The sequence below is a fragment of the Tyto alba genome, unplaced genomic scaffold (assembly GCF_018691265.1).
Source record: "Tyto alba isolate M040663 unplaced genomic scaffold, T.alba_DEE_v4.0 Super-Scaffold_7, whole genome shotgun sequence".
Lineage (NCBI taxonomy): Eukaryota > Metazoa > Chordata > Aves > Strigiformes > Tytonidae > Tyto > Tyto alba.
The window spans coordinates 8,425,531-8,443,412 of record NW_024881328.1 but is presented as its reverse complement, the minus strand read 5'-3'; the positions used below and the strand labels follow the sequence as shown (position 1 = coordinate 8,443,412).

The window sequence follows — 17,882 nt, the reverse complement described above, 5'->3', positions numbered from 1 at the left end:
GCATCAAATATGCACAACACAATTTGAAATGACATAATATGCATTAAATTGTGCATATGTCTACTTTTGCTCTTAAAATCGCCTCTACAATCTAGTGTGACAAGTGCCTACGCTCTTTTGTACTCTTTTGCAATCTACTTTTTTCTTCTGGAGTGGTTTGGTTAGGGTATTATGTTACACTCATCTAGCACTCTGAGTAATGCAATTTCCAACTTGTAAACAAAGTAGCCTGAAATACTACATTTTGGTGTGTAATATGGGTCAGAACTACAGAGATACAAAGTAATTTAGAAACAAAGCTTGGAATAAAACCCAGTCTTTGGATATCTGTCATGTACCCTTGTTATGATTCCACCATGTGTGTCTGCAAAATAGAAACAGCACAGTCAAAATCCAGGCTGCCCCAAGTCTTCTATTCTGAAGAGCCTGTGCAAGTATTAGCAGTTCTGCCTCCTCTGATTTGCTTTGGATGGCACTCCTGCAGGAACATAACAGCTATCTAAACTGCTCTTCTCCACTTCTTTTCTTGTGTCTTGGCTGCTTGAACAGAACTGGAGGTGAGTGTAGCAGCAGAAGGAAAGCAAGAAGTAATCCAGTACATTCAGGCTTATGTTTTTTAATTTAAAGCTTTCCCCTCTACAGACTTGCAGATAAAACTGCAAGGATTTTTGCACTTCTATCTTGCTGTTTTGCTGCAGGCACTGGATCACTCCTGGTGATGATATGCAACTGTGCAGTCTTCGTAATACTACTTGTGCTGGAGCCTTTGAAGACTGGAGGAGACACAAATGGCCTGAATAGCAAAACCAGACTTGAATTCTCTTGAGTATCAGAGCAAGATAGGGATTAGAAGTAGCAAATAACTGAAAAACAAGTTAAGCAAACTCTAAGGTTTCTGGATAGTTGGGACTTGTTTCCTTTTAACTGCGATACAGACTTGAGAGGAGTTACTTCATTGTAAACTTAGCATTTAGTTATGAAGAAGCCAGATGTTTAACGCTGTAATGTCACTGGCACAATTATATTTTTCACAGATGTACTTGCCCCTGGAGAGAAATGTGAAAAAATTCATTTCTAAACAGTACAAAAATACATTTCACTGCAAAATGCCAATTTGCAGCTGATGAATGAAGCTTTTAAAAATATCTTTTAGAAAACAAATTTTTCACACAATTTCCCAGCTTTAGAAAACAAAGCCAAAAAAAAAAGTGGAGGGGTCTTATTGCTCCTTTATCTAGATACACACTTTGAGAGGATTGCCTGCCACACAGAAGTGGGACTGCTGCTGTGCCTGCTGGTCAGCCAGTAGCTGTGGTGCAAGTTACCACTGCCCAGGGGCCATTACACTGACTCTTACCTGACAGAGCTGGTACTAAAATCCCAAGCTTTGGATCTCCAGCTCGCCTTTCGGGTGCAAGTGTAATTTTTTTGGTACCCATCTGGAAAGTGCATCCAATGCTTCAAAAGACTAAAACTTTCAAAGACCAGTCTTTGAGACTCCTGTAGCTTTTGTGCACATGCTGGTATACCACTAGAGAGAATTCTTGTTTTCAGTCCTTCAGACTTGCTGGAAACAGATTGCATAGTTTGGTTGCAGCAGTATTTTTCTTTACACTGTTACTTTTGCTTTGAGTTTTAAAGCAGAAAAATACAAACTAAAGGTGATTTTGAATGTGGTCTTATTTCCAGGATGCAAGCTGTAGTCTGAGGCACATTTTAGTGAAAACCCCTGGGAATTATATAGGTTCTTCAAGTCCTTGTGGTTTTGATAGTTTACTGCAGTTTCCTCACATCTGTGTAGAAGTCCCCTTTCCTCAACTTCTGTTGTGTGTCTAAGCTAATTTCTGACATTGAGGTGAGTTAATGATTTGCATTTCTTCAGTGTAATGTAACATCAAACCGGCTTCTTTGAATTCTACACAATTGCTTAAAAAATTGACAAAAATAGTATTGTTGTCTGACATGTAAAGCAACAAAAGCTCCTGTTCTTTAGTCATCTTACATGTGTCTCTAAGAAATTGAAATGCTAATCATAGTCAGCACTTTGTCCAAAAATCACCAGGTGATTGGGGCTCAGTTATCATTTCTACTTCTGTCATTTTACACAGAGATTAGTCTTTTTCTGTCTTGTTGGAAAAGGTGTCAATGCCATTGTAAGAGAGGAATCAAATTTAGTGCACATTACTGAAGTTAGAGTCCATTTGTTGGTTGATGATTATGTATAAAACTTCGTGTTGCAGTGTCACGGGGACTGTACGTACCTAACACCCAATGTTTGAGATTGCCTTTGGAAACAACCAAATCCACAGTTACCTGCTCACTCTTCATTTCACAAAACAGGAAGACTGTCCTTCACACCACAGATTTTGTAGCACCTTCAAAATGGCTACCTATCACTGAGTAAATGCTAAACAAATTATAGGTATTACAGCTTCTAGAGGAGTTGAGAAAGTCACCTTCCTAATGGGAGCAGTTCTTTCACATTAGATTCTCAGAAGGATTTTCTAAGTGAACATTATGAGTTCTCTTCTCTGCCTGCCTTCTACTGCCTAATAAATTTAAAGATGCACCTTCTTTCACCAGATATTGCAGCACTGTTTGTTTTTATTTCCCACTCTGGGACTGACATAAGATACTTAGCAGCACTTCACAGTGGATAGAAGTACACTGAGCAATAATGCTGTTTGCCTGATGGAGCTAGCTACATATACTCTAGACAGTGCTGTGTCTACTATGATTCAAAAACGAGTAGGGAACACTTGACTTCTCAAGTGGACCTAGTTTCTTGATCATGATCAAAGTTAAACTAATGCATTTTATTGTCATTGAATTCAGTATTAGGTACAGGAGGCACAGCTGGTCTTATTCAAAAATATGTGAGTACCAAGATAAATGTAATATGTTTTGAATAATAGCTTAGCATTTATACCACTCATCCAAAAAAATGGTCGATTTTCAAATCTGCAGTTGCTGCTTCCTAACAATCATCTTTAACTGCTAATCTGTAGTCTGATATCACATCCTTCCTATTAAATCATCTGCATGACAGTGTAACAGTTGGTTGCTATGCAAGGAATAAGCTAGAGAAAGAACTGATGCTAACTCAGTGAGAAGGAGGTTGTCTGGATTCCTCCTTTGGAGGCAACTTGTGTGTTTTGTCTTAAATGATCAAATGAAATGCATAAACAAGTTGAAGAGCAGGATCCAAACAAGCACCACTGCCCTCCTTCCCCTTACGCAAACTTAGGGCTGGCTGCACGTGGATATTCTGTACCTAAACAAATACAAAGTTGAAGTATTTATATTTCTGATGGAGATTTCACCTAGACCCACTTTGGTGATATCCTAATCCATTCTGTCATCATCGCCAATGACAGAGAAAAGGTGCGTGTGCATAAAACAATAATAGATTTGTAACCGCATGCTGCAGCCTTAGCACATGCTATATCCTCTTCCTGTTTATGATCATATACATGCACATCTATATGTAGAAATGAGTCTATACACACACACACACACACACACTTTTTTTTCCATTGTATATGTTATCTAATGGCAAATATTCCTGTCCCAGGACAAGTTAAGCTTTAATGCTGTTGCATTTTCTGCAAACTTTTTTGTTACAAGTTATCAACCAAAGCAGGTTCCACCCCATACCACCCCCAGCTTCCCGATCACCCCCTTCTGTTTGTATTAGGAGCTTCCAGAAAATGTGTTACAAGATAAAGTCCCTAATTCTTCCCTTCACATTCCCTGATCTATCTCTGCCTTGACCCTGGTAGCTTCAGTGAAAAGTGATAGGCTTTCTTTAGGCAATTTGGGAGCACAGGGAGAAAAGCAAGTTCCAGGCACCATGTGTTTTCAAGAGTTTGCATCACTTTTGATGCTTATTTGTCACGCAAGATGAAGGAGGTTGAAGGCCTCCACTCAAGTCAATCTGAGCAGTTTTGGGTACTCCTTACCTTCTGTTGTCCCACATTTATAGTTGGAAGTTAGTACTCACTGAAATAAAACCTGACTTTACTTATGATACATCCATAAGCCTGAGAAAAATTGATTAAATTTTCACTGGTACTTACTGGGAAAAGATCATTTCATGAGCATCCCCCTGCATTTTTCAGTAACTAGAGCACTCACCTTTATTTTCAATAGAACCATGAAAGTATAACCATGGAAGTGGTTAATAGTCTGAATCTGAGAACAGCTGCAAGACTTGTTTAGAAATGATGAGTACAGTTAAATTTGCTGTTGTAGGCCATATTTGAGTCATGCAAGGCAACCAGGGAAATTATTTAACTACTTGGGTTTCATATTTAGTTATAGGCATCCTTGTGGTGTTCTGTATGAAAAACACTGAAGCATTAGCTGAAGTGGCAATACTTGGTTCTTTAAAAAGTAAACAAACAGAAAACCCCACCCACCCACTTTCTAGGTCATCCAAAGTTCTCATGAAACCATAGGTCCTGCCAACAGCTACAATTAGAAGTTGTTCCTAATCTTAAAGGTGAGAGATTGCAAGTTCTGGAGAGGAAGTGCTTAAGTGCTCAGTTTAAATTGAATAGCAGTACACTGGACAAGAGAGGAAGGCTAAGTAAGGAAAGAGCAGAAAGTGGTTGTCTTGAAAAAGGCCAACAGTATAGTTATTTAAATTATTTGCAACAGTAGCAGTATGTATTCTGCACTACTGTGTATTATTGCATGGGGCTAAGTAGCAAGGAACATGAAGTTCATTTCGCTACTCTTCTGGGTTAGTGCAAACTCTTGCATTTAATTCTGACACAAAATATTGAGTACTATTTCTTCACAGGATTTTTAAGCAGCCTTTATTGAGGCTTTGTACCACTGTAGACCTTAATTTTACATAGTGCAGTGTGAAAACACAGTTAACTGGAAGCTTTATCTTGAAATACATATAAAAATGCAATTGCTGTGGGTTTTTGAGGAAAGCAGCAATTAAACTTAGCAGCCTGCTAGATATCTTGTATAAGTAACATCAAATCAGCAGGCTTTTAAATTCTGTAGTAGAAGCCTTTAAATGCTATTGTTTCCTTTTCCAGTAGTTCTACAAAGGCTGTCTCTGAAGTCTTCAGTATGTTGTGTAGTTGCACAGGGTGAAACCCCTCTCCCTTTCACCAAAGCGTATATAGACTGTTGATCATCTGTTGCTCTCACTGAACAGGGAAGCAAGAACTGGAGATGGAGAGAAATATCTCTGTTCCCTCTGAAAACTATGCTTTTGTTGGAAGTATGGTATTTATTGAGTACTAGGTATCTCTAAACACAGATGTTATGACTTGTGTAGACTTCCCTGCTGTAGATTTTCACTTCTGCTTTCCTCACTCTTTATCTGATAATATTCACTATCATCTGAAAGTGTCTTCTGGTGCATGAGCCTCAGTGATGAGTGTTTGCACGTTCTGTGTTCTGCCATTGCTCTAATCACATTCTGATTTCCTCTCAGTTTCCCATGGAACCATGCCTTATTAATTGCACTTGATTCTTTAATTATCTGCAAAATTAACTCATGGTCTGAACAACAGAATTTGTATTTTCATTTTGGCAGGTTTTGCTGTCATAATGTATGCCCCTGATCTTTTTTGCCCAGGAATAGTTGAAATTCACTGTTAAAGTAATCCTAGTTTGGCTGGTTTGTCAGTCAGTATTTTGTCTCTTCATCCCCACCTTCCCTTATGTCAATACATTAAATTAATACGTTTTTTTTCTTCTTTCCCCTTCCCACAGTATGTCGGACTGGTTTGCTTCATCTTTGCTTTCTTGGTGCTCTTATTAATTATAATCCCCCCATCTAACAGATTTTTGTGAGTCATTGGCTCATTCTTTCCTTTTTCTATAAGAGAATGCCTATGCATTCTTCCCAGTGCATTTATCAGTCCTGAAAATAACAAAACAACTGGCATACTTTGAAGAGTATGCATTTAAAAATCCTCTGGTGAGTTAAGTTGGTCTTTCCAATGAAAAGAAGAATTGATTGAATGTCGATAGAGAAAAATGACTGCTAGACCAACTTTGGACACTGATACTGCTTTGAGTCTACTCCTTAAGTGTTTACTTCTGATTAGAATTACTGTAATTTTATTTAGACTATAGGGAATATTTCTAAAAGCACAAAAGAACTATATTTGTTTTTCAGTCAGTGAGGCATGCAGCTAACTGTCCTTGGCAGCTCTGAAAAATCTTCAATTCCTTTAGGATGCCTGATGGTGCACTGTGAAATACATGAAGGCAGAAAAGGGGCACGTACAGTAGTCCTTGAAATGTCGTATCTTAATTTAGATCAGTTTTACTGCTAGGAATAATACAAAATCATTTGTACTATGTAAAAAAGAAAAAAAAGAAAAAAAAAAAAGAGAGATTGGGACTGTGCATGATTTGTAATATGGAGCTTTCAACTCTTTTCTACCAGTGATTCCACAATTTACATTAGTAAAAGTTCGGATTATTAATTGCTACAGTTTTTATTCTGTTTCCAGAGTTGGAAACCACTGAAGAATCAGATGTTTTCAACCAAAGTTGATCAAGTCACAGCTTTCAACTGTTGTATTAAATACATTGGGTAGATTAAGTCATAGTATTCAAATTAATGTTTTTATATAATTTGTCTGAGGAACCTGAGCTTGATACATTTCTTCTCTTTAATGAGGTTATGATGTCTGTTAATTTATTTTCATGTGATTGGTCTTCTAGGCAATCATTTGGTATGATCTTAAGCTTTTAATCTCTAATGCTTCAGGCTTACTGCAGCATGATTAAGCTAAAATTGTGTTTTGACAGGTCTATGACTGGAGGAACCATAATTCTCTGGGAATTGTGAACTTAATCAGTAGTAATGGTCTATCTTAGCTGGCCTATACATTTTTGCATTTCTCCCTTTTCACAGTAAAGTTATGTTTCTGGTTTCATGGATTTGCATCCGACAGTGAGATACCTTCTTCCCTAAAGCTAATGGCCTAATTTCTTCAGGCACATGAATAATAAAGATTCTGCTGGCCAAGCAACAGGCCTAGGGGAGAGCACAGGAGCTTTCAGTGACATGCATCCATTTGCTGTTTCTTCCCAAACTACTAGCTGTTGCACTTTTTTTTTTTTTTTTTTTTTTCTAGCAGACAATAATAGAAGCATTACATTTGCACTGATTATGTTTCTCTAAGAATTATAGCTATTAGTACTTGTGAATGTTGTTACTTATAATTATACTACTTATACCTTTCAAATAGTGTCGTTTTGGTTTTATTCTTTCAACTTTTTGTCTGAATTGCTACAATGTAGACCTTTGATCCTTGGGTTTTATCAGGCTTTGCTTTTTTATAAAGATATTCTGGTGAGATGGGAAGTTTTCCAAAATACGTATTTTTTTAAGGTCTACAAGAATAAAAAACTTAATACTTTCTGAAAACATTTAGGAACTGCTCAGAGAAACTGTATTTAGAGCATTTAACAGCTGACTTCTGTCTTGAAGGGTTTTATCTCCTGTATTCATTATCATGAATGAATATCTCAGTGCAACATTTGGTTGCAAATTTTCAAGGTTAAAATAGTATTGAATTGCAAAAAGTATTCTTAAGATGTTATTGCAAAAAGCAGTTTTACCTAGCAGTAATTTACTAATCAGCTGATGCCTTATTTAAACCATAGAAAGGTATAACATAAAGGCAGTGAGAGACTTTGGTAGACCAGCTGAAAGTAGAACACAATGATTTATTTTCATGTGATTGTTTTACAGGTTGAAAATTGGTGTCCTCGTTTACCTTGGAGAGCAAAAAATCCTAATGAAGAAACAGATCAAAAAACGGTGGTAAGAACACTAAAACATGAGAAATAATTCAGTAACTGTGATTCAAGCAAAAGATCCTGGAATCTTGTGCCACATAAATGTTAATAAGACTAGAATTTACTGGTTTTATTCCTCAGCTCCTCAAAACTGAAGGGAAACATCCTTGACTGTATACATGTAGGTCATCATGTATTTTCTCCAGTCATTGTATCACACTGCAGTCTTGGTGGTAGATTTCCATTAAAAACATTTTTGCGTGTAAATTTATGAAATACTGTACACAGATAGTGAGAAAAATTACAAATCCATAGACTGTTCACCAGTGTTAAGTGACCATATGTGAAACTGTGTGGTTTTATTGTCCCATAAAACTGGGCCTTGAATATAAAAATGCCTTAGCAGAAGAGGCTTATATACATTTCAGTTTTGTAGTAACATTTTGATTACTCCTGATTTTTTTTTTCTTTTAAAAACTCTACAGCATGCAGAGTTGTTTCTAAACTGTTATAGCCTAATTATGTAGCACTTAGGTATTTTAATATAATTGCTGGGTGGGTCGTATATGAACATTGCTTATATAATTTAGATATAGGCTGTCTCATTTTGTAAAACCAATTGCTCTGAGATCAATCTAGCTTTAAAATGAATATTTCTGTTAAAATTTAAACTCTAGTAATGTTTCTTCCTTCATGGTATAATAGACTTCCTTATATTTGGAAGATTCATGATATATGTGAATCTTCAGCATACTGTTCGGATTTTATATTGTGTTTTAGAGATAGTTGAACATCATTTTGAAGCACATGAATAAAACCAAACCTTATATTACAGAAATAAATACATTAATACATTGTAAAACATTGCAAACAGATTCTGTGGCTACCAAATACTACTAATAAAAATAAGAGTAGTTTATGTGGCTTAGAAATGTCTGTTTAAAGATATCTTAAATATTTGAACTAAAATCTCAACTTTAATGCTAGGAGTGTGTATTTTTTTCTTGTGTGTGTGGGGGGGTTTTGTTTTTAATGGGGAATGTAAAGCACAGAGTTCACATTTGAGAAGTTTTTTCACTTCTGAATAGTACACTACTTGAAGAATAATTTTTTTTTAATGCTTTAATTGAAGGCTGAAATTCGTATCAACTTTGATAATCTCTACAAAATGATGTCAAGACATGAGGAATTCAGGTGGATGATGTTACGCATCAGACGAATGGCTGATACCTGGATTGAAGCAATTAAATCACTTGCAGAAAAACAAAATTTGGAGAAGAGAAAACGTAAAAAGGTAAATAAAACCATTTTTCAGTCTTACCACTTGCAGTCATATAGGCTCTTTTAAGCTTCTTGTTCCAGAAGTAACTTCAGAGTGGAAATACAAAATATGTCTAAAAGGCTCGTGTTTATACTCATTCCTCTTTTCAAGAAGTATTCTGCTGTTTGAAATTACTATTACAATGGGGATTTGCTTTACAAATAGTTTTACATACCGTCCATGAGTCAATCTTTGGTTAAGTTTTCTAACTTCTTTAATTTTGGATAAAATAGAGACTATGTAAAAGTTTCTAAAGGGACGAACTATGAATTTACTGCAAGCTGATGACACTGGAGTGTTTTACGTAATTGTAGCAAACAACAGTTGTACATCTTCTTTGTCCAAAATTGAGACTTCAAATGGTGTATTTCTGGTTTGGATTTGGATAGACTTAAAGTTGGCCACAACTTTAGATTGGATCAGTTTAGACCTCCTATAATGAGTTCAATTTAAAAACTGAGATTCTTCAAGTGTAAATTTTTATTTTGTTTGATTTATTTTTTTTTTTAGTTATCTCAGCTAGTTAAGTCCAAAAGTTGTAAACACAGCAATGAGTTTCCCTTCCTGCCTTGTTCTGGCTGGAGCCAGCCCTGAGTGGCAGCAGGCCATGCACAGGCATGTTTCTACCCCTCTCTTTAGCCTGGCTGGCTGCAGCTCAGCTCCTTGCTCAGGATTCTCAGTCCTTGCATGAGTTCTAGGCTCCATGTTGTGCTTGTAATGTTTATCACATGCCACAGTCCATCAGAAGGCTCACCCTCTTTCAAGGAGCAACCCCTCTCTTTCAAGCAGCCCTCCCTATTAAAGAAATAAAACATCTGAGAATATATAAACTCAAGAATAAGCAAAATCGGTGCTGTCCTGCACAGGCAGTTTTGATGGGATGCTCTTGTCCTTATTCTTTGCTTTGAAAAGTCCTTTGAGATTGCTCTGTAATACATATGATGATTTCCTTTTAACATGTCCCATGCAGTTCTGGGAGCTGCAAGAGATTAGATCAAAACAGGGTTTGGAATGTTGCTCTATAAAGAGTGAAGGGAAAGGTTTTTGTTGTTTGGGAGTTTTTATGCTTGGCTTTGTATGTACTCACACTCAAATAACAGTCCAGGTATGTAATGAAGTGTTTGGAACCCAATTTCTGTGCTTCGTTAGAAAGGCAAGCACAGATTTCAAGGAGCTACAGAGAAAACTCTCCTCCAGTGACAATGGAGAGGAGAGGTTCAGAAGGCATCTTCTTACCCTTACGCAGTCTTTCCAAGTTCTTAATGGCTTGTTCACAACTGCACACTCTTCCTTAACTATACTGTCTTGCATAAACAAGTATATCCTACTTGAGAATGTAAGTGGTTATTCAATCCAAATAAGTTAATGTGAGCCACACTTCTGTGCAGAATTATTGTTTAATTACTGATCTCATGGCAGAAAATAGTGCAAAACAGTTCAGGAACATTCTTATAATGGCTGTTCTAGAGATGCATTACAAAATTAAATTATTGGTGTTGGGAGTATTTTTTTTCTTGTTGTTGTTTTTTGGGTTTTTTTTTTTTTTGGCCATAGTTGAAATTTAATAGAAAGAAAAAATACTGTGAGGTATAATGGTTGCATGTATAATGTCGATAACTCTAACATGTGACTTTCCTTTCCAGATTCTTGTTCATCTAGGGCTTTTGACAAAAGAATCTGGATTCAAGATTGCAGAAAATGCATTTAGCGGTGGCCCGCTTGGTGAATTAGTCCAGTGGAGTGATTTAATTACATCTCTCTACTTACTGGGCCATGACATCAGGATTTCAGCTTCACTGGCAGAGCTCAAGGAGTAAGGAGATTACTTTCACTTTTGAAACTGGAATACAAAAAAAATGAATTGTCAACACTTGAAGCTTCTATTAACAGTATATAATTTCTTGAAGGATAAAATGAAAGTGATAATTCACTAAACAGACGATAAGATTATTTTCATGAGCTAAGTATATGCGCTATGAAAAGGATAATGTGTTTTCATTGTAGCTTCAGGCTCCTGAGACTTCACAAATGAATGCTGTAAAATTCAAACTAAGTAGCGGCTGCTTTAACATTTCAGGTGCTTTAACCAGCTGCAATAGGAAATGACACAGACTATCTTAATTCTGTGTCCTCTTCTTCAGATTCTGCTATTCTTCTTTCAGTATCTCACTTTAAAATAAATGTTTAAATCCTTTAAAGACATGACTTTTGATGTAGTTAATTGCTTATGTTAAGTCAAATTGCTACTTCGCTCATCTTTGTCTTGCTTTGCATGCTAGTTCAGCGTTAGGCGTAAAACATCTGTTTTAAACTTGAGCACATAGACTTTTTCTCTAGCTTTTGTGTTTTTTATAATAAAACATGACAACATCATTTTGTAGAGAGCTCTTATACTATAAAGCTGTCAGTAGAAGCCAGAAATTATTTCAAGTAATTTCAAAGCATGCTATTTTTAAACATTACAACCATATTACTCTCTTGTTTAAACTCAATGAGGTTTTTAGTGAAAATCGGTGCTTTACTGATGTATAAACATTTCTTTAATAAATGCTGAGCATCTTTAGCATTTGAATGTTCTTACATGGTTCTTGATTTGGAAAAGATAAGAGTAAGACTTTTTTTGGAAACGGGAATTATTGGTATAAATAGTATTACAGCATCTTTCAAGGTTTTGGAAAGTAATACTTTTCCATATTCCTTCTTTCTTTGTTTAGGATTATGAAGAAGGTTGTAGGTAACAGATCTGGATGCCCTACCCAAGGGGATAAAGTTGTAGAACTCATTTACATTGATATTGTGGGACTCACTCAGTTTAAGAAAACCCTTGGTCCATCCTGGGTACATTACCAGTAAGTATAACACTTATTTGACCTCTGAACTGCTTTGTTAAAGTGCTTTTGTTGAATAACACATGTCAAAATGCTGAAGTGAGTATGTTCACGTGAACTTCAGTTTATTCAAAAGTGAAAATGTTGTTCTCTATCTTTCACTCTTAGGAATAAAGGGGCTATTACTTGTTTGTTGCTTACCATCTTATCCCCTCAGCAAGTTTGGGATTCTTGGATTCAAGCATTTTTGATCTTAATGAATTGTATTATCTTCTTGTGTCATCATCTTTGCCCTTCTTTCCCTCCCTTCTTTACACCCCTCCCGTTTGTTCTGTAAATTAGTAGATGAGCTGAGAGGTTATTGGATTTTGTTGTTTAGTTGGAATACTAGAGTCATGTTTTGCTTGTCAGTGTTTGCAGCCATACTGGATTGATGATTGTGGAGATTTATCTATTCTAATTGTATTGCCCAACAATTGCAACGCAATTTTTTTCTGTTCATTCCTTAAAATGCTGGGCAGATAGTTGTCTTCAGGGGTAGGTCTAAAGAATAAACTGCAGTTGTTGCTTCTGTAATCTATAAACATTTTTCCATTAGAAATGGAAGATGGTTGTCATAATAAATTACTTCGTACAGCCTTCTTAATGTTTGCAGTTTTAGAACCACGGGGGTTTTTTTGTCAATAACTTTGAATCGGCAAGCCTTCCATGTGTTGTACGAATACATGGCATGAAATAAAACCAAATCTAAATTAGTGACTTGATTTCTCTATACTTAATTGAATTAGCTGTGTTTCGTGATCCATAAAGTCCAGTAAATCCTACTTGAAGGAAGGTATTGAAAGGTGTTCACTGCAGGCAGAAAAATTGTTTTCTCCCAACCTCAGGGTTTTCTAGAGCATTGGATCTTTTCAGTGTAATTTTAAATGAGAGTACTGTGATCAGCGTTGCAGATTAGATTACTCTTAATCTCTTTTTTGAAGCAGAGTAAACGGATATTCTGTTTTTTAGGAGCCTGCTAATAAAGATAATCCCATTTTCCACTGAGCTACAGTTGGTTGTCTGTCTGCCAAATGTAATTGTCACTAGGCGATCACATACAGTATAGTGGTCACTATATAAAACCATACTTACAAATTTAAAAAGTTTCTTCCCTTTTGCTTTCAATTTCCTATTTGGTATATTCTGTAACAAAGATATGGAAATATACCATGACATTGAGATTATTAGATTAGTACTTCAATTTTACTTGCTTATTTCATGAATCATTAAAGCTTAAGTTTTCAATCTGTTTTTCACTGATTCTTAATTTGTGGTAATGACTGACTTTTTCTGGTTTAGGAGAGTAGAATTAAATTTAACTCTAAATAAATACCTTCAGTAGTATAGGAGTTTTGGGGGGGCTTTTGAAGAAGAAAAATATTAATACCTCCCTTCTACAATACTGGATTTCATGGGATGGAAGCAGACCTCATCTAGTCCACAGCCTTCCTGAAGAGTAGATTGACTATATTTGTCCGTCTTGAGAGGTTTTTGCCTGATCTTTTACCAAAGACTGAAAAAGATGCCCCAGCCATTGTTTTATATTGTTAAGCATTTCTTTAAAGTGTTTTTCTTGTCCTGATTTCTCACAAACTGCCCATTATTGCTTATTTTAATATGGTTCTGGAGAATAAATTACTTCCCTTCTCTGCCAGCCTCTAAAGTATCTTATATACTGCTTTTCCTTCAATTTGCTTTTCTTCAAAGTATGTTTAGGGTTTTGGATCGTTACTTATAATTCAGGTTTTGTAGATCTTTCATCAAATTTGTATTTGTTGAGAATCTCCCTAATTACTTGATACCATTTCACACTTGATACAAGTTTAGTGTACAAAATGGTGTCCAGAGTCTATCAGTGACTACCAGTACTGATTAGAGCAGAAGAATTAATTCATAGCTTCATGCATGCTATCTCCTCTTTGAGGATCATCTTGCATTTATTTTTTTCTCTCAGCATCATGAGTTACCTTATAAATTTTGTCATCAAAATACTTTTAAAACTAAGTCCAGTATAAAAATCATATTTGTATGGTTTTGTTTAATTCATTCCAGTAAAATAAACATAATCACAAATAAAGCTGCCATATAGCCCTTGTTCTTTACAAACTTTGTTCTCCCACTCAGTTGTATTGAATGTCAGTAGGAATAATTCTTTGTCTTGAAATAAGTGTTTTGCTTTGTGCCATATAGTTTTTCAGCAGGCATGTGCAGGTCAGATCAGTTTGGTTTATGCAGACTAAACTCAAATACAAATAAATTAAAACTTGTTTATTCACTTCAGATCAGAATAGAGTAGTAGAATAAACCTCTGCTTTCAGAACAGTCTCTTGATAAGAGTGCTATATATAATCTTCGTGAGTGAACTTGAACCCCGAGGAAATGTTTGGTAATTGCAAATCAGGTTTCTAGAACTGTTAGCTCAAAAGGATGACCCCGCTACTTTGAGGGGTGAGTGTTTCTGAACAACTGAAATATTCTTTTGTACATATGAGATCCGTAGCACCACTGACTGTTGGTAGTACATGCTTTATCTGTGGTATAATTGGTGCTGTAAATAGCATGACTATAGCAAAACAGATCTCATTTTTGAGTGCACCTGGTTTTCAAGCAGAAGAATGCCTGGACATGCTTTATTTTTCAGTTCTGAAGTCTGGATATTGGAATGCAGTTTATGTGCAATGAAGCAAAATAAAAATTAGTAGCTTAATATGGTTTGAGGAGTGCAGCTCATTGCCTTTCTTAGCACACGCATCATCCATACAGCACATAAGAATCTGGTATTTTTTTCATTCTTCTACAGTCTCTAGCAATGACTCATTCCCATATGCCAAAAGCCCAACTAGCTTTATTCTTGAAATAAATTAACATGACAGCTATCCTGAAAAATGAGCAACATTCCTGCTTCTTGCATGTTCTCTAGAATACATCTGTTTTAAGAGGGTTATTTTCTGACTAAGTTTTTACATTTTAAATGCAAGTACTGAGTGGCCTGATAGTTAATATGTGTGTCTGCAAGGATTTCCATTGGCAGGTATGAGCTGCTCATGGTCTGAGCTGGCTGCACGTTAAGCCAAAACAGTCTGGAGTCCGTGTATCTGTTCTGGCACGTTGCTGTGCCTGAGCTCAGCTCACCTGCAGAGCTTCCAAACCAAAACTGGAGGGGTTTTGACCAGCTTGCTTCCAGGAAGATGTTCCAGACACTGACATATATGCACCCTTTATTCAACAGTTTATGCTGGCATAAGCACTAGTTACTGACAGTGATGGGTGCTGCTGGACAGCATTGCTTGTTTCTACAAAGATGAAGTAGAGAAAAATTATAACCTCAGGTGAGAGAAGGATATGGTGATAATCCTGGGTTACTTTTGTCTAATTTTTTTTATAAGCCCCAAAATTGTCACTCGTAATATGCTAGGAGAAAGAAGACTTTAATATGGATGCTTCTATAAGCAGTTTGCTATCCACCAATCTTCTTTTTAATTAGTCAGTGAACAGACTGATCAGTCTGACACCAGTTCCAAAGCATGCTGTAATTCTCTGCAACTTCACTGCTAAAGCTAGGTGACATTTTAGGAAGGAAGGGGGAACAGAGTGAAAAACTGAAGTTAAAATAACACTAAATTAACATTTTTATTTAAAATATATCCCTGATTTAAAAAAAAAATATATCATTTTGCCATTTTTTAAATTAATTCTTTCCCTTCCGAAATGTTAAATTATTATATGCCAAATTAAACTTTTTGGTTTTGAAATAGTTCACCTGAAAGGTTTAAACCAGTAAGTGAAACAAATGGAGAATACAGCACTCAGCCAGACAGTTGAGGCATTGCTACATATGTTAAAATAACAGTACAGCGTAACTCGCATTTATTCATTTCTGAATTTTAAATCTTTTACCAGTTTTTTTCTGCTGCATTTCAGGGATTCGATTCACCACTTGATCCTTTGATATCTCATACCATTTCTACAAACATTTGCACTTTCTGCTGTGATCTTTTTATCTTTTCCGACTTTCTGCCCAAATCATAAATATTTTTTGTTTTCCCTGCTTTCTGGTTTAGCCTAGTTTCCGTTACATCACATTTCCTGTCCTGCTTCATGTGTATTGGACATAGTTACACATATCCCTATGAACAATTAGTGCTACATACCTTGCATCTGAATACAGGAAAAAGAGAGGAAACAAAGAACTTCCAGATGATCACATGCGATGTGGTGCTCCTTACTTACATAATTCAACAAACTCCAGTAATGTTGCAGTTTTTCAGTAGCTTTCACCCATTTTTCATTCCCCTATACTGAAGTACCTGGGCCAAAAGCTGTATATTTGATAGGAATTTTGTTTTAAGGCCTGCCAAGAAATAAGAGGGCTTTTATTACTGAATGATTCATCAGTGCAGAAGTTGTTTTGGTCCTGCTGGAGTATTTTGTATGATGCGGAGATAATTGCCACTGTTGTAAAATATTTTCATTGAGAACAGTTGACATAAAACACTGCACAGAAACTGATCTGTCAGCTTTGTTGTTTGGTGAATCATAATGTGTTGAATATTTTGACTTTCTTTTTGCTTGAAATATTTCTGTGTAGATTAAAAAAAAAAAAAAAAGTAAATTTGCTCTATTTGTACTTTCAAATACAAAGGTGGCATTTCATATGAGAGTTTAAAAGCTGCTGTTTCAGTTTTGTTTGTTTATTTTTTATTTTTTTTTCTGTTTCCCAACTTAATGGATACTTTAGAGAAAGGAGAAACATATAAGAAATATGTAAATGTGGTTTTGAGATTAATTCTTTCATCTTTTAAAACTCAAAAATGGTAGGAGCTAAATTCCTTCACCTTCTGGGGGCTAAATTCTTTCACAATTTAAAGCCAATATCCTGGTGTTTTACTGAACAGAATGTATGTGGCCTTGGAACACAGGATAAGTTGAAGACTGGGAAATATATCCATTTTTAATAGTAACTGTTGCAGCTACTTCCTTTCTCTGCCACCCATGAGGTTGCATCTCTTCCTTAGCACATAGAAGCCCAGTGATAACAATGTGCAGTGATAAGAGCTGATGTCTTTATAACATAGTAGCACATGATGTAGGAACACATCCTATTTCTTTTCTGAAAATGTTGTTTGTGGAGGGCTGAAGAATGGTAGGGTCAGCATCTTTGGAGCCATATAATCCAATTTTTTTGCAGTGGAACCAATGGTCAGTACGACATTCCTGTCCAAGCCATATCAAAGGTTTGGCAGACTGTGCTTTGGAAACATAACTTCTAGAATTTGTATGCTAGAATGTGTGTCACTGCCTTCACACTGAGATGTTTTCTGCCTTTCATGTACTATGGGCCCTTTTTTGAAAGGAGCCACTCATAAATGAAGTAATTTTTTTCAAGGAATTAATAGGAGTTTAAATAAGGGACTGAGTGTGATTCTCTCATCCTAGACACTTTGTAATCCGATGCCAATGTTTCTCTTAGTTGTAGACTGATTGTTGCAGACATTTGACTTTTATATTGTTTCTTCAAAAGTCTGTGTCAAAATGTTTCATAAACAAATAAATGATCTGCAAGCATTCAGCAAATTAAACTGTCCTCAGTGCTTCTCCAGTAGGTCTAATTGACCCAAAAGTCAGAACCTGGAGACTAAATACAATTGTATAAAGACAAAGCACTATTCTGCTCTGATCTTCTTGGAACATGGCCCTTGGCTGTTGCGTTTGATTTTCTGGTAATGGGTGAGAACATTAGAAAATAGATGAAGAATCCTCTCTTCTTCTGCCTAAATTTTACTTCAGAGCCTCAGGAATGTAGGTGACCACAGTAGCTCTACTTGGATATTAAAGCATAGCTTCATTCTGTAAGAACAAAGAAATCCAAAATAAGCTCAAGGGTTGCTATTTGAATGTCTGAT

The 17,882-nt window shown here is 36.0% G+C and overlaps 1 protein-coding gene across 4 annotated transcripts in view; it reads left to right on the top strand.

Annotated features, from left to right (window-relative positions):
* The window catches only part of MGAT5 (alpha-1,6-mannosylglycoprotein 6-beta-N-acetylglucosaminyltransferase), a 131,016-nt gene that overhangs the window by 72,126 nt on the left and 41,008 nt on the right, over positions 1–17,882 (top strand). For all 4 annotated transcript variants that reach the window (XM_033003115.2, XM_033003116.2, XM_033003118.2 and 1 more), the window contains 4 exons: positions 7,742–7,813; positions 8,921–9,082; positions 10,753–10,922; positions 11,824–11,958. In XM_033003115.2, coding sequence (XP_032859006.1) covers positions 7,742–7,813; positions 8,921–9,082; positions 10,753–10,922; positions 11,824–11,958 — 539 coding nt within the window. The remainder of the gene's footprint in view (positions 1–7,741; positions 7,814–8,920; positions 9,083–10,752; positions 10,923–11,823; positions 11,959–17,882) is intronic.